This window comes from Pan troglodytes, chromosome 5, assembly GCF_028858775.2.
Source record: "Pan troglodytes isolate AG18354 chromosome 5, NHGRI_mPanTro3-v2.0_pri, whole genome shotgun sequence".
NCBI classification, from domain to species: Eukaryota; Metazoa; Chordata; class Mammalia; order Primates; family Hominidae; genus Pan; species Pan troglodytes.
Genome location: NC_072403.2, coordinates 26,345,119 through 26,367,683, shown reverse-complemented (window position 1 = coordinate 26,367,683; position 22,565 = coordinate 26,345,119). Strand labels below are relative to the sequence as shown.

At 45.8% G+C, this 22,565-nt stretch overlaps 1 protein-coding gene across 3 annotated transcripts in view; it reads right to left on the bottom strand.

Moving 5' to 3' along the window:
• Positions 1-19,751, bottom strand: part of E2F3 (E2F transcription factor 3) — a 91,776-nt gene extending 72,025 nt beyond the window's left edge. For 2 of the 3 annotated variants that reach the window (XM_016954977.4, XM_016954978.4), the window contains exon 1: positions 18,986-19,751. In XM_016954977.4, coding sequence (XP_016810466.1) covers positions 18,986-19,378 — 393 coding nt within the window. In that variant the 5' untranslated portion in view covers positions 19,379-19,751. Of the gene's footprint in view, positions 1-17,778; positions 17,998-18,985 lie in introns of those variants that run through there. The other variant, XM_016954979.4, reaches the window with a different exon arrangement.
• Between the last annotated feature and the right edge of the window lie 2,814 nt (positions 19,752-22,565).

Here is a 22,565-nt window from a genome sequence, read left to right as displayed (position 1 = left end):
GCCCATTGTTGATAACTACTGCTCAGAAAAAAAGATTCCTTTCACAATATTACCACTCATTGACAATAGACCTGGTCACGCAAAAACTCTGATGGAGATGTACAAGATTAATGTTTTCATGGCTGGTAACACAACATCCATTCTGCAGCCCATAAATCAAGGAGTAATTTTGAATTTCTAGTCTTATTATTTAAGAAGTACATTTTGTAAGGTTATAGCTGCCATAAATAGTGATTCCTCCAAAGGATCTGGATAAAGTAAATTACAAACTTTCTGGAAAGGAGTCTCCATTCTAGATGCCAATATCAACACTCATGGTTAATGGGAGGAAGCCAAAATATCAATATTAACAGAAGTTCGGAAGAAGTTGATCCCAACCCTTATGGATGACAGGGGTTCAAGACTTAGTGGAGAAACTGCCGATGTGGTGGAAGTAGCAAGAGAACTAGAATGAAAATGGAGCGTTAATAGGTGATTGAACTGCTACAATCTCATGTTCAAACTTGAATAGATGAGGAGTTGCTTCTTACGGATAAGCAAATAAAGCGATTTCTTGAGATGGAAGATGACTGTGAACAATGTTGAAATGACAACAAAAGATTTGGGATATTGCATAAATTTAGTTGATAAAGCAGCAGGACAGTTTGGGAAGGATTACTCTGATTTTGAAAGAAGGTCTAGTGTGGGAAAAATGCTATCAAATAGTATCACATACTACAGAGAAATCTTTTATGAAAGGAAGAGTCAATCAATGTGGAAAACTTGATTTTTTCTTATGTGAAGAAATTGCCACAGCTGCCCCAGCATTCAATGACTTCTTCCCTAAACAGCAACAGTCTTCAATGTGAAGGCAAAACCCTCCACCAGCAAAAAGATGACTCGCTGAAGGCTCAGGGGATTGTTGGCATTTTGTAACAATATAGTATTTTTAAGTTAAGATATGTACGTTGGTTTTTGATATAATGTTGTTGCCCACTGAATAGACTACAGTACAGTGTAAACTTTATATGCACTGGGAAACCAAAAACTCCATATGACTTGCTTTATTGTGACATTTGCTTTATTGCTGTGCTCTGGAATCAGACCTGCAATATCTCTGAGGTATGCCTGTATTTACTATACACACACACACACACACACACACACACACACACACACACACCAGAGAAAGCCCATTATCTATAGTTCATTAAAAGTTCCAATAATTCAGTAAGAAAACTATAAATAGCCTTGAGCACAAAAATGATAAAGAATTCAAAGAGGCTACTCACAGAAATGCAAATTAGGGCAGATACTTAAATTTACTAATTCGTCTTTTTCATCATCGGTAAAATGTGGACAATAATCACACCCACTTTATAGAGATGTTAAGGTTTAAATTAGTGATTTCATATAACGTGCTTAAAACTATCCCTGACACATAAAAACATTCAATAAACATTAGTCAGTAGCAGTAATAGTAGCGGTGGTGGTGGTAGCAGCAGCAATAATTTAAAAAACATACAAGTAAAATAAGGAGGCAGCCTGGGCAACATGGTAAAACCTCATCTCTACAAAAAATACAAAAAGTACCCGGGTGTGATGGCATGCGCCACTAGTCCCAGCTATTCAGTAGGCTGAGGAGGGAGAATCACTTGAGCCCGGGAAGCAGAGGTCGCAGAGAGCCAAGACTGCACCACTGCACTCCAGCCTGGGCAACAGAATGAGACTCTGTCTCAATAAATAAATAAAAATTGGCTGGGCACAGTAGCTTGCGCCTGTAATCCCAGCACTTTGGGAGGCTGAGGCGGGCAGATTGACTGAGCTCAAGAGTTTGAGACCAGCCTGGGCAACACGGTGAAACCCCAACTCTACTAAAATACGAAAAAAGTAGCCAGCCATGGTGGCGTGCGCCTGTAGTCCAGCTACTGGGGAGGCTGAGGCAGGAGAATTGCTTGAACACCTGGGAAGTGGAGGTTGCAGTGAGCCCAGATCATGCCACTGCACTCCAGCCTGGGCAACAGAGCAAGACTCCGTCTCAAAATAAGTAAGTAAGTAAGTAAATAAAGAAATAAAAGGAGGTACTATCTAGCATGAGCAGCAACTGCAAAAAGACTAATGTTACCTAGTGTTGGAAAAAGTATGAGAAAACAGGCAACTCTCTACACTTGTGGTGGGAATATAAATTTGTTCAGCCTTTTTGGAGGGTAATTTGGACCTATCTAATCTATCAGCATTTTAATATACATGCCCTGTGATATAAAAATTCAACGCTTAGAAATGCAGCCTACAGAAATACACACAAGCACAAAAACTTATGTACATACATATCCAATGTAGCACTGTTCATAATAGCAACAGTTAAAATGAAAAATGACAGAAATGACCATCAAATGGGAATAACTAAACACATTCTGGCATATCTATATAACGAGTGGCAGCGCAGCTATTACAAAGAATAATGAGCAACAATATATACAGATAGGGAATTACGTCTCTGGAAATACTAAGCAAAAGGGCAAGCCACGATGTGCACTTTTGTATTTTTGAATCATTTTTACTTTTATGTAAATAAAATATAGATTTGCAAATGATTATAAAAAGGAAAGGCCAAGCTGTGATTGTGGTTATCTCTGGGAAGGAAGCAAGATTAAGAGGGAATGAAGAAAGTATTTTCATTTTCACTCCACTTCCTTATATATTTTTTATTTAAAAAAATAATAAGCAGGTACTAAAAACAAGTATTTTCTTACAAAAAAAAAAAGGTAACAAACAAATTCAGTGTTTCACACCAGAGTCATGGAACTGGACACCTGGGTGGGTGAATGACAGTGTCCATATGCTCCATAAGTGGCCAGCAGTACTCCCTCCCCTGCAGGTACGCTCTAGAGAGGAGACTACAGCTGGAAGATACTAATGGGATCATTCAATGCCTTTACTCTGACACAGCTAATAACCTTCTGATCGAGAACACAGGCAATAACCAATTTCTGTAACTGTCCACTTGGCAGTTATACTTCTCAGGGTAAGTATTAAGTTCACAGTCTAGTTTGTCCGCCTTTAGAACTCTGATTAACACAAAGCCGCCCTCCAGATCAGTAAATCAGAATTCCTAATCCTGCACAGTTTAGGGCTAGACCTACTCCTATTGAGATCTCCCTAGGGTGCAAAAATTGCAAGAGACCTACCTTAGCTAAAACAGACAGCCAACTGGCTGGCCATTTTAACAGTTATTTGCATATTATAAGAAATAAAAAGCAAGACTTAAAAGAGCTCAACACTTGCCACTTGTTACTGTCGAATGTGATAATGCATCTCTAGTTCCATCTGACAAATATTTACAAAACTCGACTATATGGACAGCGCTGCTCTATTCCCATTTCTTTCACTCCACAAGTCAGATGGGAGGCCCACACGTCGGTCCCCAGTGCTGGATTTGGAAAAGAAGACAGTGGTTTCGTCACGCTAGACCTCCAGAGGTGGCTGTTGTTTGAGGGCCACCCCTTGTCTACCCTGACTACATAGAGCAGTGAACTGAAAGTCAAGGGATTAGAGAAGCTGATCCTTACACTCTAGAGCAAGGCAGGAAGCAAGAAGTGAGGACTGCTTGCCTTCCTCCCCCAGCCTCTATAATAGAACCAACCACAAATGGCAAACTTAAAACTGTCACTGTAACCAGAACTTGTTTTGGCTGTAGGTAGACAGAAAGAGAGAGGAAATGCCCACCGATGGTCAGAGAGATATTTTTAGAATAGAACCACCAAGACGAACCTGGACTATATATAACAGAACCTGGTAATCTTTCATACGCATTTTCAAGACACAGGTTTTCTTCAAAAGGAACTACCAAACCGTCCCAAACACCCCTTTTAACATGGCTGTAATTAATTAGTGTTTGTGAATTAAATGACAGCTGTTAAATGGACAGGTTATATGCCTTATAAGCATATCCAGGCTTTGGGCTAGTGCAGAAATAAAAGTATTTCTGCCAGTCTGATCTGGGCCTTTTTTTTTTTTTAAATCCATTATCAGGAAATAAAAATCAAGTAACATCTTTTTAAATTTAAAAGTTTATTTAATTACACTTATTTTTTAAAAAGTTACTAACTTTTAAAACACTTATTTTTATTCAAAGTTATTACTTAAGATTTTGGATTCTATTATTTTGGTTATAAGTTACGTTACGGTATTCACTCATTCAGACTGTATGTAATCCAAAGCTTTTCACACAAAGAACCGTGATGTCTATTTAATGCCTTTATTGGTTTTTATAATGAGTTGGGATGGGGGGAAGACTGTACCAGCATTTATCAAACGGTCACCCTGTGCCCAGCTCCACACTGGACACTTTCCCATGGTCTCTCATTTCATTTACTTTTCACTGTATCTTTAAATACCCAAATTACCAGACATACAAAGGAGAGCTACCATTTCATTTTCAGATAAGCCTTGTCCATCCAGTTGGCAATTTGATTGCAGCTATAAAAATTTTTTAATGATGCCAGGTAAGAAGCCAATAAAAACTGAAGGAATTAAAAGAAAAAATAATTGTCAAACATGCCAGAAGTCTGGAGAAAAGTGGGGAAAGCAACTTCCTTGTATATCAGGCAAGGAAAAGCCTAGGGAAGGCTAAGAATTTCTGTTACTGAGTCCTGTGTGCTGTGGTGACTTAGGAGGCCTCCCAAAGCCCTCCCATTTAAAGGAGGGGTGGCCAGGCCCAGGAAAGAGATCAAAGGGTACTGCTAGTTTTAACTGTCTCGGTGTACCTAAGACTATCCTTTGTAAACTCTGATGTTATTAGAATCTTATGATATGAGCAACACCTTATTTGATGTCACCATATAACATTGCAGCCCAGTTATGGCCTGGGTTTCCCCCTACTCCTTTCTTTTCCCAAACACTGACTCACACACAAACTTGGTGCATTGGAATGACGTTGGGGACTTGTTAAGCCATACACCAGTGCTGCTCACCCCCACTTCCACTTCCTGAGTTTCTGACAGTGGGTCTGGAGTACAACCTGAAAACTTTCATTTCTAACAAGTTCCCAAGTAATGCTGATGGTCCAGCACCACATACTTAGAACCATTAAAAAAATAAAATAAAAAGAATCCATCAAAGATAAGACCAGGGTATTTATGATGTGGCAAAATCTTCATCAACTATGACACAAACCACACAGAGGCAGGGAATTTTGTCTGTTCTGACACTGCTGTATTCCTGGTACCTAGAATGGTGGCTGGCATATGCTAGGTGCTTAACACATATCTGCTAAATAAATGAGTCAGCCGGCCCTGTGGCTGAAACTGGGGCCAGCGTGGGTATAGGTGAGCAAGGAAAATAGCTGCGGAAGCACCAGCAACAAAGGGAATGGCTGCTTACTGTTGAACTGTCCTGAAACGGAAGCCCAACTTAATGACAACCACAATAACGATATACATGACAAAGACAACAAATGTCAGAGTGTTTAGCACATGGCCAGGGACGGAGCCAGCACTTTACAGGCATTATTGCATTCAATCCTTAGAGTAACTCTGTGAGGTAAGAACCATGATTTTCCTCATTTAACAGACGAGGAAACAGGGTTTGGAGGGAAAGTGACGTGACCAAATCATCTAACTATGAAGTGGGATTAAAAACCACACTGAGAAGTTGATCCTGAGCAGAAAGTCGCTCTTAAATTACCCATTGGGTCAATGATAAATGCAAAACTTCCTTCCCTGAACTGCAGACTTTGATCCTTTCTTCTGCAAGTTAGAGAGGCTTCCAGCAGCCAATTAATATCATGCCTCATCATAAAAAAGACAGGGCTTAGGTGGCCTGCACAGAGCACTACCAAGAGTAGGGGCAGTGGATCCCAGTTCTGGGGTGCCATGGGGTGGTTAGGCATTCCAAAGTTAATCCAGCTATGAGAAATCCGTTGCTTTTAAAATGTATATCATATTTTAAAATTTAAACATGTACTATATATAGAAGAGGCAAACATGATATCCTCTTCTACCCTTTCTTCAAGGTCTAGTTCGGTGGTTCTCAGCTGGGGGTGATTTTGCTTCCCAGGGACATTTGACAGTGTGAAGATAATTTCGATTGTTGTTAACTAGGGGTGCTAATGGCCTCTAAGTGGGCGGAGGCCAGGGATCCTGCTCAACTTGCTACAATGCACAGGACAGCCCTCCACCACTGTTAACTGCCCACAAAGTATCACCACGAAGAAGTATCTGACCAAAATGTTAAGAGCGCTGAAGTCCTGTTCTAGTTTAAAACTTCCTAAAGCCTCCTTTGTCCCCTCCATCAAGTTTGGATGCCTAAGAAACTTCACTGTTATTTCCTTATGGTCTTCACTGCCCTTTCTTTTCTTAGTTATTGAAGAAAATGTGTCGTCTCCCTGTCTCCAGATGAACTCCTCGAGGGCCAGAAGGACATCTTAGTAGCCTCTGAAACTCCCAGAGTATCAGGAAGTGCATTCTGCACAAAAGCGGGTGTTCAGTAAGAGCCTGTCCAATAGTTTTCCTTGAAGGAGGTAAAAATGCAGAGTTCAGATTTGACGAGTACTCGAGAGTTCCTACCACGGGGAGTGGCGGGGGGAGGCAACTAAGGAACACAAAGTACATTTCCTATAAACACTATCTCATTTAATCCTTCCAGCCAGTGAAGGAGAGAGGATCACTATTTTAGGTAACTACAGCTCATGGATGCAATTTATAAAAGGTCACACACGGTCATTGGCAGAGCGTGTTCCTGGAGCCGGATCTTCAAGTCCACACGCCTTCCACACCACACCACTGTGTCACGCATGCATTTCCAAAGCTGAACACCTTGCCTCCTAGAGACTATTCCCAGAATTGGGAAGTCTGAGATGCTAACAAGGAAAACAGCAACAAGAAAGGTGGGAAACTTTATGTTATTAGTGTGATCGTCACAAGTTCTGCTACCCAACATAGCGACAAAATTAGCCAACAAAAGGGGTATTGCAAATTGGGTTTAAACACAAGTAACATATCAAAAGTCAATTATAGAGATACTTAGAATTTACATGGCTCTTTCCTAGACAGGAGTATTCAAAGGCTCATATGTTTAAACTTTAGAATGCTAGAGCTTAAGAAAATAAATTCAAGATTTTTTTTTTTTTTTTTTTTTTAATCAGAAAAATCAGAGAGCGTAGGAAATCATGGCAAAAAGAGCTATCTTGGTTCAGGACATGACTATGTGACCTTTCTGGATGCACAGTACTTTCCAGCTGGCTCTTTGCTTTGTGAGGTTGCAAACTGTGGGCTTTCTCACAGCAGCTAGGAGACGGGGTAAAGCATGTAATAAATAACATCTGATGGCTCGTCTCTGCGAGCCCTGACAGCATCGATCCCCAAAAATCAACCTGATGAATTTGTCTCGTTTTCATATTACAGAGGAAGAAGTGAAAATGATGAAAGGTTTTTGTGGCACCATGTTAAATTTCTTTTATTTGTAAGCTAGGGAGACCAGGTCTTGGCCTGCTATTGTTCATCAAGACTTCCACTATAACCTCTATGCCAAAGTCCCACTTCCGGTGCTCAGCCTTAGCCCCTCAGAAAACGGGATGGCCCATGGAGTCACTCACAACCACCCCATCCATTCTGACTAATCATGCCTTCCACACAGTGCACACCCCAGACAGAAGAGAAGCTTGGCCTCACCCATTCTTCCAGCCCCTGGAGTTAAATATTTGGGAGTCAAAGGTCTTGTATTTCTTTTCTCCCTTAATCTGCCCTTCACTTCCACCTGCCTTTTCACACCATCATTGTTGCCATCCTGCTTCCAGACTCATCAACTCAATAGCGCCCGTACTCTAAATGGTGTGCTCTGGTCCTCGTATTCACATTTCTCGCTCTGTCCACTTGGTTACCTGTGTTTCAGGCAGGTCCAGACCAGACAGAATGAAAAGCCTTCCTACTGTTAAGGCAGAAAAACCACTCAAGGGTACCCAGCTGGTGCTGGTGCCTGGCGTGTAGCCACCGAGCCCACTTTGACCTCCTGAGCTCGGATTCTCAACCGCTTGAGAATCCAAGAAACCACTTCTTGTTTCACATCTTTTAAGTTTTGGGAGACCCATCTTTGTATGGTTTGCCTGGGCTACAACCTGGGAGTCCGCAAGTTTTGGAACCACGAGAGCAGGTATGAGGCTTGGGGCCCTGGGGTCTTTCCAAACGAGGAAGAGCTGAGATAAGCATTATGTGAATGGATGTGGCAGAAGGCTCCTGCCTTCACCTGGACAATCCAGTTTCAGTAACTCTTCCCTGTGCTCAACTAGCAGTGCTTCCAGAATGTTTCATCAGAAGATCTTAGGGCTTCTCTGACAGAGGATAGGGATGGAGCCTGGGAATCTGAATCTGAAACAAGTGCTACAGGCAATCAGGTAAACTTGAAAAACACTGGATTATTTCTTTTTGACAGGTATCTTGGATTTTTACTACTTAATACAATGCCAGAGACCACAGAGGATAAATACTAGGAATAAGCTGAGACTATGGAGCCAGGCTCCTTGGGTTTAATTTCAGTTGCCCCACTTATTAATGGGGCCCAGAGCCAGGCCATTAACCCCTGGCTGTCTGTTTCCCTGTGTAGAACAAGGATGATAATAATACCCACTTCATAGGTTGTTATGTGGATAATGTGCTAATGCGAGTAAAGCACTTAGTTTAGTGCCCTCGATACATGCGGGCACTCGATAAACATTAGCTATTATTATCCCATAGACCAGAGACTGCTGAGTGGCAGCCCTTAAGCCAAATCTGGCCTAGAGACCTATTTTGTTTGGCCTGCGCAATTTCCTTTTAAATTCAGCCAACATTTTAAAACTGGTAGTTTTCTGGCATTTTGAGAAGGTTGAAGACCTGGCAAAACACAAGGCCTGCCATCCCCTCTGGCAGCCACTGCCTGTGACCAGGTCCCAAGGCCCCCTTTTGATAGTACGTTTCTTCTTTATTCGGGAACAATCCCCACACCACTCAAACTTCCCACTCCCAATCTACTCCCTGCCCAGCCCTTGTAGAAAGGCAACTCCAATTCTAGATCAGTTTTGCCAACACATCCAACCTTCGGTCCTGTTATCTCCCCATACTGACGACTCTAGTCCAAATGCTGCCTCCTGACGCCAATCTTTCTGCCTGCCTGCCTTTGACTTATGTCTCCCTGCCAGGAAGGGCCTCCCCAATCTTCCCTTTCCACCAAGCCCAGTGGTTCCAACTGAGCACATTAAAAAAAAAAAACAAAATCCATGTCTTAATCTCACCCCTAGACATTCTGATTAGTCTGGGTGGGGCCTAGGTATCAGTATTTTTAAAAAGCGCCCTGGGAGATTCAAATGTGTGCCCTAATGTACTCCAAGATTGACAACCATGGCAGCCGTGGCCTCCCCATCTCACGGCCCAGCTGGAGTCTGGTGACTCTCACCTGTTCCTCTGGCACTTTCTGTCGACACCACACAACTGAGGACTAGATGAGTCTTGTTTTCTCCCTACCGCCTGTTTAGTCTTGCTTGCAGATCAACTTGTGTTTAAAGCTTGTCTCCTCAACAGACTGTAAACTCAAGAGTGGGCGGATCACACCTCATACTTCTTTTGTATCCCCAATAGGACTAATGGGGTGCCAAGCACATGGAAGGTGTCTAATGAAAATGCCTCTTCTCAGGTAGCTGAGCCTATAGTGTAGTGGGCACTGCAGGGACCACATGATGAAAAAGCAAGCCAGACCGATTTCTTGGAGCTTACAGGTTTGGAGGAGGAGTAAGTCATGAACATGCAAGATTAGGCTACGAGGCAGACCACGAGGTGCTACAGGAAAGAAGCAGTAACCCAAGGGAAGGGAGAGGCCCAAGCCCCTGGGAAACTGGGGGAGGCTGTGCCTACGCCTTTCCTTGATGTGGGCCTCAATGGGCCAGTGGGAGGAGGGCAACAAAAGGAGTAAGGTGGAGAGGGAGAAGCTACGAGCAGACACACCAGAGGGAAACCTGCAGTACCTGCAGCACCACACTGTCGCAGCAGCCGAGTGCAGAGGAATGGGAAGCAAGACCGAAATGGCAAGATTTCACCATCCCTTGATGCCAGGAAAAGGTGGTAATTAATTTGATAAGTCCAGGAAGCAGCCACTGAAGGTGGCAAGTCTGCTTCCTTCTAAGAGCCAGGCAGAGGGCAAGGCGAAGGGGAAGGGGTAGGAATAGACGTAACATAAAAAAGGAGGAGTGAGGAGATGAGAAGGGAAAAGGGAGGCCCAGAGGCAGGTTCCATTGCCTCTGGAGAGCAAGACAACCCCCCGCCCTGCCTCGATATACACACACTGGCAGGGGCTCCGAGTCTGGCAGGGCCCAGCAGCTCAGACACCCTGATTCTTGCCATTCAGTCTTAAGCCATGGTTTACTGTACGGGATTGAAATTATGTTAATAGTGTCATTCATGCTAGTAGTGCCACTTTATTAACACATTTAATCACAGAAATAAAGGTTTTATTCATGACACTATCACTACTGATAGCACTACTACAAGAAGCTTATTCTTCAGTTCTTTTTCCCAAGTCAATGGGCAGCTTATAAAGAAATACAAAGACCCTCGACCCTAAAGACTGCATTAGGCGAGAGCCATTCCATGGTTTACTTCTCCTTCCCATCATCACCATTTTTAGAGAGGTGCAATGGGGTGAAATGAACACTAAGGGCTAGTTAAGAAAATAGATCAGGCCAGGAACAGTGGCTCATGCCTATAATCCCAGCACTTTGTGAGGCCGAGGCGGGCAGATCACCTGAGGTCAGGAGTTCGAGACCAGCCTGACCAACACGGTGAAACCCCGTCTCTACTAAAAATACAAAAAAAATTAGCTGGGCCTGGTGGCGCACACCTGTAATCCCAGTTACGGGGGAGGCTGAGGCAGGAGAATCGGCTGAACCCAGGAGGCAGAGGTTGCGGTGAGCCAAGATTGCACCATTGCATTTCAGCCTGGGCAATGGAACAAGACTTGGTCTCAAAACAAAAACAAACCAAGAAAATAGATCACAAAAGGACAGCCCATGAGATGCCTGTGGAAGGAAGGGCAATTATACCATGTTTCTACTTAACACATAATCCTTCCTACGTGCCAGACACTGGTCTAAGCACTTTACAAATAAGAACTCATTGCAACTTCCTAACCCCAGAAGGTAGGTACTATCATTGCTCCCAATTTACAGATGAGGAAATGAAAACATAGAGGCCAAGTTTCTTGCCCAAAGTCACAGGGCTAGTGAGCAGAGCCAGAACAAGAACACAGGCACTCTGGCTCCAGGCTAAGTGGCCTGACCTTATACTCAGCTGCCCCTCACTATGCCTTTTAGGACAGGGTGCAGGTTATAAACACACGAGCCTCCTTCTCTCCAAGGGACTGCCAGATGCAGAAAGGCACACAGGAGATAGTGTGGGCCTCAGGGATGCTGCTCTGGTTATGTATCAGAAATGGAGCCCCCAAAGCATCAGAAATGGGGAAGAGCAGAGTGGAACGAAATATACAGACCCTGAGTTCACTGCCCATCATTCTCAGAGTCCAGAGCTACCACCCTTCAGGATCATAAAAACTAGAGCAGGCAGAAGCTCTCCTCAGCAGAAAGTCAAGACGCATTCAAATCCTCCACTCTCTAAGACAAACTCTACTCGCCAAAAAACTTTCCAGAGGAAATCAGCTTCACTGATTACTACTCTCATCAGTTGGTACTTAATGCTCACTGGCTGTTACACCGTATCTACACTGGGCACCTTTCTGGTTTGTGGATTACAGATAAGCCATATATCGCTGCCCCTAACGAGTCAGTGCACTACAGCCACATTAGGTTATGTTTCACTTTCAGGCCTCAGGGCTTGAAGCAATTCTATTTTTAAGCTTTCTCAGTTCCAAAAAGGAAAAGAAGGCATTTTAAGGAAATTAGCGTTGGCTAAAGGAATGACAATTTCCTCTTAAAGAGTTAACTGATTAGCCACTTTGCTAAACCAGAAATCTTGGAGCTAACCACAGAGGAAGAACACCTTGTTCAATGTTACTGGGCAAGGGCTGGGGACCTCTGAAAGCATGACAGTCACTCAGGATGTGGGTGGCCCAGGACAAAACTCCGTTACTACCAGAGGGGCACTGTGTGTCCTTCTCCCCAAGAAAGTCTCAAAAATCCTTTTAGATTCTATTCTCTATGAAGCATGTGTCACTTTTTGAGCAACAGAATTGATATAACCACAGAAGACAAATTTGCGAATATCAAATAAATCTTTAAAAATATTACTATCATGTTTGGAAGAGTCATTCTTTCCTTTTTAAAATAATTCCCTTTCATTTAACATCCAAAGTAGCCTTGCTTATTTTGTATCTTTGGGAGTAAGTCATTACCCCCACAGCCAACTGTTTAAAGGACACTTCTTTATGTGCACATTTTTAAAAAAGGTAACCACTCCTGAAGGAAATCTAAAATGTGTCCTACACACCCCAATTTTCCCATATAGGGTTCATGAGACACAGTTAACCTTCTCTTGGTGAATGAGGCTTCTAAGAATTCAAGAGTCTCCAGTTTCGGTTTTGGCTTTGCCACTAGCAAAGACCTGTGACCTTGGGCAAGTAATTTAACAGCACTGGGCCTGAATTTCCTCACCTGCAACATGAAGGGGATGGGACAGATGAGGACTCTTGTGCTTTACACTTCTCAAATGTTATGATTCCAAGACCAGTGTAAATGCCAACTATTGCCCATGCCAACCTAGAATATCGTTCTCAGGGACTGTCAAGTTCTAAGAATGTTGTCTAGGCCACACAAATGGCCCCAGAGTTGGGCTACGGTAATGGAAAGCAGACTAAAGTCAATTATTTTTTATTCTTTTTGTCCCCTTTCTATTCCATCAGCTGCCAACTCTCACTGCTTTCTACCTCGAGCTGACATAAACCCCTGCCTTAGTTTACAAAGCTAAGTGGGGGCCTGCATCACTCAGATTCTTCATCAAAGCAAAGTGCATCCGGCTTTGTGATACAATCTGGCAACCAGTGGCCTTCATCACTTCTCCTTCAAAGTTACATTGCATTGGATAGGAGAGTATTTGAGGGCAAAAATTATATTTTTTAAAAGTTATATTCTAGACAAATATGGTGGCCATAAGACTGACCCCCAGTTAAGGTTGGGGAAAGAACGTACATTCCTTGAATTCCAAAAACACATTGCTTTTAGAGGAGAGGGTTTGAAACAAGTGTGAACAGAATATAAACCAATTTCCCTCTTATTGAAATAGAAACTCGGTATGTTATCCCTCTATAATAATCCCCACTCTGTAAGTTTCCTGTCCCCAAAGGCAGTTGTTGCTTTTTAGTACCTTCTGTGGTATAATTTTTCTTTGTGAAAGATACATTTTCCTCGTCACTTTCTGATGCCAAAGAGGGGGTCAGGGTAGGAAGAAGGAGACACTGTTAGTGGTTTCCTATATTTACTGCTTTCCCAGTTATCTTCCATTGTTAAGTCCCATGAACAATGATTAGTAGAAAAAATGCTTTTTAGCAATCGTGAATACAGTCTCTGAAACATTTTTAAACTGCTAACAAGAATGAAAATACGCATTAAACCACGTACTTAGAACCTCAAAGAATTCAGGGAAGATTCCCCTTTTTAAAAAACAAAACTGTGAAATCTACCTTCTTTACCTTGCTTTCACCACCTTTTACCTTGCTTTTACCACCTTTCAGGTGGCTTCATGGGAATCTATCAGGGATCTGGTGAGCACAGGCAACTGATTTTGACTCATCCTAGTTACAGCTGTTAGTAGGAAGTAGATGATTAAAAGGGAATTGAAGTTGGCTAGCTTGGGAAAGTAGATGTAAACTGGTCCTACAAATGGAATATTTGTAAAATCAGGTTAAGTTAGGAAAACCAGCCAGAAAATTAACTATGAGTACTTGAAGCTATTTGCCAAATGGGTCCAAATCCCTAGGAAAGAGGTTAAAGGTATGGATGATATATCTTTGCAGATGGCATTAAAGACAGAAGAGTTAAAGGAAAACTACTGCTTTATATATTTCTGAGAAACCATAATAAAAGCTTTCACCCCGTCTTTCAATCTCCAGGTAATGTTATTTATGCACGTCTAGGCTTCGAGTATTATTTTCTGTTTTCAAGTTAGCTTTACACAGTATAACATTAATCTCAGAATCCACTCTTCCAAGTAATACACAAGGTGGTGATTTATAGAAAAACAAAAAAATCCTTTCCTGTTCACAAGGTGGAGTTCTTCAGCCCACAGTGCCATATTTAAGGGTGCTTTGTTTCAGAGGATGATTAGAGTGGCGCCCTTGGTACTGATTATAGTGGAGCTACTTGTACTGCCCAAGTCTGGGCACTGCATTATATTAAAACTTCCATTTTGGGGTATGTAGTGACTAAAAATTGTCTCCCAGCTTAAACTTGGCATCAACCATATATCTCAGCAGAAGCAAGATTATTGAGTATAGAACCACAGGAACCCGGCACTTTTCTTTTTATAATTGTACAGGAAAAGAGACCCTGCTGAAATAGCACCTATGGTTCCTCCATTCTTAGATGAAAATTTCAAGCATTGAGGGCTCTTTCCCAAAGTAGAATCAGTAGGTTGCTATGACTGTGACAGGACATAGTCTCTTACATTATTAAATCCCAAATTTTCTAGAATAAAATAATTTCAGCTTCTTTTTAGAAGCAGCAGCAGAAAATGATGAAGCCTTGTCTGCTCCATTGAGTAGCACTTCTGACTATGGTTTCTCTGGAGTTCTTACATTTCCAACAGTTCACCAACTAAGATGGAATTTATCTAATACATGTCTCTGACATGGTGAAGATTGAGAGTTCAGGTCTAACAAAAGCCGCTAAGCATAAACTGCACCCAAAAGTTGGCAGGTCTGTGGAATCATGGACGGAGTGGAACTCAGGCGAAAAAGTGAGGATGATGTGGCCTTAACTTGTCACAATTCAAGGCATATGCTTGGCAGTTCAACACCACTATCTCTATATAGGCGTGTCTTACTGAAATGTCCCTATTTTACCCCTAGGATGGCCATGTTTTATATATTTAAAAGCCCAAATTAATTGGGCATAAATAATTAATTACAGATCACTTAAAGACTTTTAACAGTTCTCTTCATATATGTAAACAAAGGGACAATGTGCACCTGGCCTTCCACTATTTCACTAAGTCAGAAAAAAATTAACATTTGTATAATAAATATGAATTGTACTGGGTGTCTACTTTTTGCCAGGCACTGTGCTAAATAGTTCACATGCATTATCATATTTAACTCTTCAAAAGAACCTTAAAGGTGACACTGTTTTTGTCCCTATGTTACAGAGGAAGAAACTGAGTTGAGAGATTAAGTTATTTGCCAATGAACATATAATTTGTAAATAATAGATGCTTTACAGCTGGTAAGGTAGTACTCATATTTTTACCCCCATTGAAAAAAAGGTGAAGAAGTTGCTTCTGGTTAAGTCCTTAGATATTCTTGAGACAGAACTTGGGATCAGAACCAGATAGGTCTGCAACTCTGGCCCCCTGAAGACTTTTCAACCTCTTCTCGGACACAGAGTGTTTAGGTGATCTTTGTTCAGCCAATCACTTAGCTTTCCCCATCCTGTCTTTCCTGCTTAGGGAAAGAATATCAACAAAATTCAAAATTCGAAGACTTACATGGAAGTCTAATATAATTTCGATAAGAAAAACAATAAATCAAACTTTATATTCAGTGCTTAGGCCCTTTTGTATGCATTGACTAGATAAATTTCCTACACCCTCCCAGAAGAAACAGCTCCTTTTTTGAGACGGAATCTCGCTCTGCCGCCAGGCTGGAGTGCAGTGGCGGGATCTCAGCTCACTGCAACCTCCGCTTCCCAGGGTCAAGCGATTTTCCTGCCTCAGCCTCCTGAGTAGCTGGGATTACAGGCGCGCACCACCACGCCCAGCTAATTTTTGTATTTTTAGTAGAGACGGGGTTTCACCATGTTGGCCAGGATGGTCTGGATCTCTTGACCGCGTGATCCGCCCCCCTCGGCTTCCCAAAGTACCGGGATTACAGGCATGAGCCACAGCGCCCGGCCAGAAGAAATAGCTCTTAAAAGTGTAGATAACCGGCCAGGCGTGGTGGCTCACGCCTGTAATCCCAGCTACTCAGGAGGCTGAGGCAGGAGAATGCTTGAACTCGGTAGGCGGAGGTTGCAGTGAGCCGAGATCGTGCCATTGCACTCCAGCCTGGGCGACAGAATGAGACTCCGTCTCAAAAAAAAAAAAAAAAAAAAAAAATGCAGATAACCAGTGATTCAGCATACATTGCAATCATATAAAAAATGCTTCTGAATATGTATATGAGTAACATTTATATTCCTGTAATGAAAAACCTTTTGTGTGCACATAAACTCAAAAGGATATTATTATTTCTGGTATAATAATTTCATGTCAAGGAGAATAAAGTTTTGAAATAACTTGGAAGATGGTGAGGGTAATTTAGTATACTTTAAATACTTAAATACAATGAACTAGATATAATAAACCTGGCTTGAAAGATAGTCTTAGGGACCTGGCCCAACAAACACTGTTAAAATTTTTTAAAAAGCAACTTGAAGCTCTTATAATTTCCCATTATCAAAACTACCCCCTGCAAATCTGTGAATCTAATCCAAGAAGTATGTCAATAGCTGGTTGTTTAAGGTTAGGTTTATGAAATAGTAACAGAACCGTGCAGGGGTCAAATATGCTTAAAATATGTCCAAACATGCTTAGGTCAAGTCAGTAAGAGTATCTGAAGCTAATAAAAGCATGGAATATTCTTGCGACTGAAAACCCAGCACACCGGATACTGTTATGTGTAAGCAGGTACTGTGCTCCGTTTCCCCCCTGCTGGCAGACCCTAGTCACTAAAAAACGATGAGCTTCTTTGACTAAGACTACATCACACATGCCCAGCAAGTATCTCTGGGGCTGGAAAGCAGTTAAGACCGAACCCGGGGAGAAACTGGGAACAGGAAAGAAATAAAAAACGCCTCATTATTCCCAAACCCATCCCATTTCCCAAAGTGCTGCCTATGTGCTGACTTTCTTAAAGACTCCCGCAAAATCTTGATTCTCCAAAAATTAAACCCATTTGGAGCTGAGACAAGGTGAGGTCCACGCCTGGTATAATCAGGCTACCATGGATCTAACTGAGTCTGGTTCGGTTCTAGCCCCGTGGAGGCCAAGCCTCACTCACCACGAGGGTGAAGACCCGGAGGCATGGAGGAAGGGAATGAAGGAGAGAAAAGGAGAAAGGGGAGACCTCCGGGCCACACTTCTTTCTAGTACCAACAAAAAGAGAAGCCGCATACTGACCTAAATCATCTCTCAAAGGCGCTTTATAAATTACAGGGACAAAGGGAGGGGGTGGCGGGTGGCCTGGGAATCCTACAGACACCCTACCCTCTGACCCGCCCCCCTCCCCCTCCAGCACAAGGGAAGGAAGACAGAAAACAGAGCTCAACTCGGCCATTGGCGAGAAGCCCCCTCCGGTTTTCTATCGCCCATCCATCCGCCCCCTAGAAAAAAAATCCACGTAAACACCATACCCACCCCCTGGGGCAGACACTCCCGCCCCGAGGTTCCTAGAACCGGAGGCCGGGGCATTTACTTAGTTAGATTTTTCTTGCTTACTCATTTCCCTCGAGCACCCAACCCCCCGTTCCCACTCCAAAACCCCGCTCAACCGCCTACCCTCACCGCTTCAGCCCCCAACAGAATCCGGTGCCCCCGCGGCGTCGGCGGCCCCCGAGCCGTCCCGGTCACTAACCTGCTGCTGTAAGGGCATTTCCGAAACCAGCCTGGCTCCGGGGGGAGGTGGGGGGCCGGCTGGAGAGGGGGCCCGGAGGGCCGAACAGACCGGCGGCGCAGGGCGAGGGCGGGCGCCGGTGGGGGGGTGGGGAGAGGAGAGGGAGGGTGGCGGTGCCGGGGGCGGGTGCGAGGGCGCCGGGACCGTCCCAGGCCAGGGAGCCGGCGAGCAGGAGGAAGTGGGTGCCCCCCTCTCCCCCTCCAGCGCCCCCTCCCGCCGCCGCCTCCTCCCCAGTCACAGGCGCGTCCTGCGCGCACGTGTGCGAAACGTCACCGGCGGGTCCCGGAGAGAGGGACAGACCCAGGCGGCGGGACGGGAACCCAGCTGCCCCCGCCCTCCGTCGCCGGGGGGCGGAGAGGGGGACAGGGCGGGGAAGGAAGGGGCAAGGGGAGAGGCGGGTCAAGGGCAGGCCCGGGGCCCGGCGAGGAAGGCCTGGGCGCTCGGGCCACGCGGGCGCCGCCGCTGCCACTGCCAGGATGCGCCCAGGCCAGAGCGCCAGCCCGCGAGCCCCTCACCCCAGACAGCCCACGCCCCAGTCCGCACCCGGCTTCCAGCCCCACCTCCCCCACGCCCGACTCCCCTCCACCTCCCCCAGCCCCTTTGTTGCCGGGAGTTACAGATCCTAAAATGTGTCAAGCGCAGCCCCGCCGATCCCCTGCGCTCCGAGCACGCCGCAGGGACCCCCGGCCGCCAACGAGCCTCCAAGGCCGACTGGGGGCTAGCACCCCAACAGTCCCCCGGTTTCAACCCCTCAGAGCCCCCCACACCCCAGTTCACTACTCCCTCCCCCACCCCCTTCTCCATCCGGGGCGTGACCCCTTCCTACGCCCGAGAAAGAGGAAGCTTCGAGTTGGAGGGGAAGGGAGAGTGGGGGTAGGGAAAAGTGCAGGAAAAGAAGGGGGGGCCGCGAAAAGTTTTGGAGTGTTTGATGTGGTTCGCGCCAAGGCAATCCCCGCCGCCCCGCGCGCCTGGCCGAGCCCCCCGACCCTCCTGGCGCCGGGAAGAGCACTCAGGTCTAACAATGAACCCTCGTTGGAGGGGCAGCCACCGAGGCCCACGATGCTCGGCCCAGTGCTCTCCCCGAGCGGCCCGCAGCGCGCCCACGACCCCGCGCGGTGCGAGCCCACCTCCCGCCGGGGCTGGGGACGGTGGGGAGGGAGGGTATTACCGGAGGGCCGCCGCCGCCGCCGCTGCCGCCGCGTCCCAGCGCTGGTGGCTGCTGCAGCAGCCCGGCTCTGCTGGAGGGTCCGTGCGGCGTGGTGTAGAGGAGGCTGCCGGCGGTCTGCTCCGCGCCGGGGGCACTGGGGAGGAGGGGGCCGGCGGCTACGGCGCCGCTTTGGAGGGAGGAGGAACAGGAGGTGGTGGAAGTGTTCGTGGTGAGGATCTGGATGTACGCGCCCGGGGCGGCGGCAGCGGCGGCGGCGGCGGCGAAGCCGGGGCTGGCTAGCAGTGCCCTTTTGTCCATGGAGGCTGCAGCGGCGGCGGCGACGACAGCCGCCCCCTCCCCACCCCCGGCGGTCACCAGGTACTGCTCCAGAGCGGGCTGGATCCCCTTTCTCATCTCTCGCTCCTGCTCTTTTTAGTGTTATGGTATATTAATGTATTGTTTTCAATTTCTTTATTATTTGCAGTCGGAGTTTCCAAGTCTCTCCTCCTTCTCTCCTCCCCGCCCGGCGCTTCCGAGCCCCCTCTCTCTCTTTTCTTTTTATTTTTCCGCACCGCACAGGCCCCGGGGGCCAAAAATAATCGGGGCTCTGGAGAGAGGAGGGTCCCGGCCGCACGGATATCGGGCCCCAAGCGGGGATGGAGGCGTCGGGGGCGGCCGATGCAACGGATTGCGAGGCGGCGGCGGCAGCCCGGGTGCTGCGGCCGGCAGCTGAAAAATGGCTCCAGGAAGCTGCTGCTGACAATGAATGAAGGGATACGGTTTACGCGCCAAGGTCCTCCCGCGAAACTCGGATTTCCCGCCGGCTTTTCAAACCATATTTGCATATCCCCGCCCCTCAACCCGCCGAGGACCGTTCCCACAGCCCATTGGGCCGCTACCTCCTTACTTCAGTCCCAATCATGGAGCAGGGCCGCGACTTACTGGTTTCCATTGGCTGCCGTGCATCATGGTTACCGGGGCGACAGGGCCCCTATTTGCATAGGCTTCCTTGATTGGCTGGCAGAAGAGCAGTTTTTAGGGGGTGGGGCAAAGACTTTCCTTCCCTCCCACGGAAGACCACGCCTGGCCTAGGCTCCGCCCCTGTCCCCGCCCGCCCGCCGGGCCGGCGCTACTGACCTGGGCAGGGACTCCGCGCCCCGCAGACTCAGTGTAGATCTAGTCTAGAGCGCAAGTTTCGCTTTTGGAAATTGTCAAGGTGACTAAGGGAACACTCTTTCCTTTGACCAGTCAGTGCAATAAACGAACAGCGCAGGAGATTCTTCCAGATACGTGCCAAAGGCAAGTTGGACCATGCGGACGATGTCTGGCAGGTGCAAAAGGAGCCCTTTAAATCGTGGGCTTCTCCCTTCCTGAAATCCAACCAATGACGCGGCGAGAGCTGATCCCGAGGCCGGGGCTGATAGACAGAAGCATGTGGGCAGACAGAATCGTGGGGGCAGAAGGTTCAGCAGACGCGATTGCGGGCACCAGTTAACATTCCAGATCATTCCCGGTACCTTCATTATTAGCCTGGATAGGGGTAAAGTACAAATTAACTCTTTTGTCTTACAACGAATATTGGTTTGAATCCAGCAGACATTCCCTCTGGCCCAGAAACACCCAGGGCAGTTAATCAGGGCTAACCTAGAACTGATCTGCGGGTTTCTAATCCGCCAAGCAGTAATCCGAAAAAGTACACGCTTCCCACGATGACGTCGTGCCCCCAACGAACGCAGGCACGCCCGGGCATCAGCACTTTATATCTTCAGTTTTGTAGGAAGTTCTCTGACTGGAAGCAAACACAACGACTCAAACCTATCCCAAAGTATTTTTAAAATAGTGTCTTTTTTAAAAAAGTAAACTAGAAATTGTCATCAGAAAAATATAAAATGATGTGTCAAACTGACTCCTGAATTTGTTCAAGTATTCATGGGTCTTAAAATTAAAGCTTGCTCCTGAGATTGAGCAGGAAAAGAGACCCCTGCAGGAATGTGGGGGAAGTTATGTATGTAGACACTAGATCATAATTTATAGTTATGTGCAAAACAGCTGCAGAATTGGTGCTCATAGGTGATGAGGATTGCAACACCTTGAGCCCTTTCACAAGATTTTTATTACTATTATTAATTTCCCAAAACTCTTACTCAGAGTGCTATGAAACACCTGACAAGATGTGTCAGATCAGGCTAGGACTCCTTAATATTTTAGCCTTGTTACCTTTTCTGAAACAGATGAGTTAAAAGTTCCATTAAACCTTGCACCAGGCTCAGGAATATTTTAGTCTTGCATTCAGGCTAGTTGAGGATCCATAGCCCTAAACATTTGTCGACACTGGTAGAAGTGACGCTATCTTTATTTTTTGAGACAGAGTCTCGCTGTTGTTGCCCAGGCTGGAGTGCCATGGCACGATCTCAGCTCACTGCAACCTCTGCCTCCTGGGTTCAAGCGATTCTTCTGCCTCAGCTTCCTGAGTAGCTGGGACTACAGGTACGTGCCACCACGCCCAGCTAATTTTTGTATTTTTAGTAGAGACAGGGTTTCATCATGTTGGCCAGGCTGGTCTTGAACTCCTGACCCTAGGAGATCCGCCTCCCTTGGCCTCCCAAAGTGCTGGGATTACAGGCATGAGCCACCGCGCCCGGCCAGAAGTGACACTATCTTTAGGGCAGATTAAGTGGTACTCAAAGGGCATGAGCTAGAAGTGTAATATACCAGCAGCTTCCCTGCTCTTGTTCCATCAATGTTGCTTTCCTCTATGGATATACCTGTGGAGGAAACTAGTACTGTCACTACTTGGATATTACCATCTGCAGAGCATCACTGGCAGCTTGCATTTGGTGGCAGTAGTGGGGGTTGTGAGGGAGGAGTGGTGCAACATACACAGTAATTATAGACCTGCACCTTATGATTAGAGACCAGCCTGGGACTGGGGCTGTGCGTAGAATCCCGGCTTGAGCTCCCCACAAGTGATTGCAATAAGATAAATACGACACAACCACAAGAAAGCAAGTGTTCACACTCTAGACCCACACCTGCAATTCTGCTTTAGAAAGCTTTCAGATATTTATCATTCTACCTTACCCAAGTTTTTTTTAATATAGGGTATTTGGTAGAGAAACATGTTTTGACATTTTATGTCTAGTGAACTCTAGGATGAGTAGGTGGAGAGAAGAGTTCAAAGAGAGAAGATAGTGGAAGATAAGATGCTAAAATCCAAGGTAGGCTATTAATTTGTGGAAGAGGTAGCATGTTTTAGCAGAAAGAATGAGCTTTGGAGTCAGAGTGATCTGGGTTTAAATTCTGGCTCTGCCATTTACTAGCTATATAGCTAGGGGTGGTGGCTCACGCCTGTAATCCCAGCACTTTGGGAGGCCAAGGAGGGCAGATCACCTGAGGCCAGGAGTTTGAGACCAGCCTGGCAAACATGGTGTAACCCCATCTCTACTGAAAATACAAAAATTAGGCTGGACATGGTGGCTCACGCTTGTAATCCCAGCACTTTAGGAAGCCAAGGCGGGCGGATCACCTGAGGTCAGGAGTTCAAGACCAGCCTGGCCAACATAGTGAAACTCCTTCTCTACTAAAAATACAAAAATTAGTC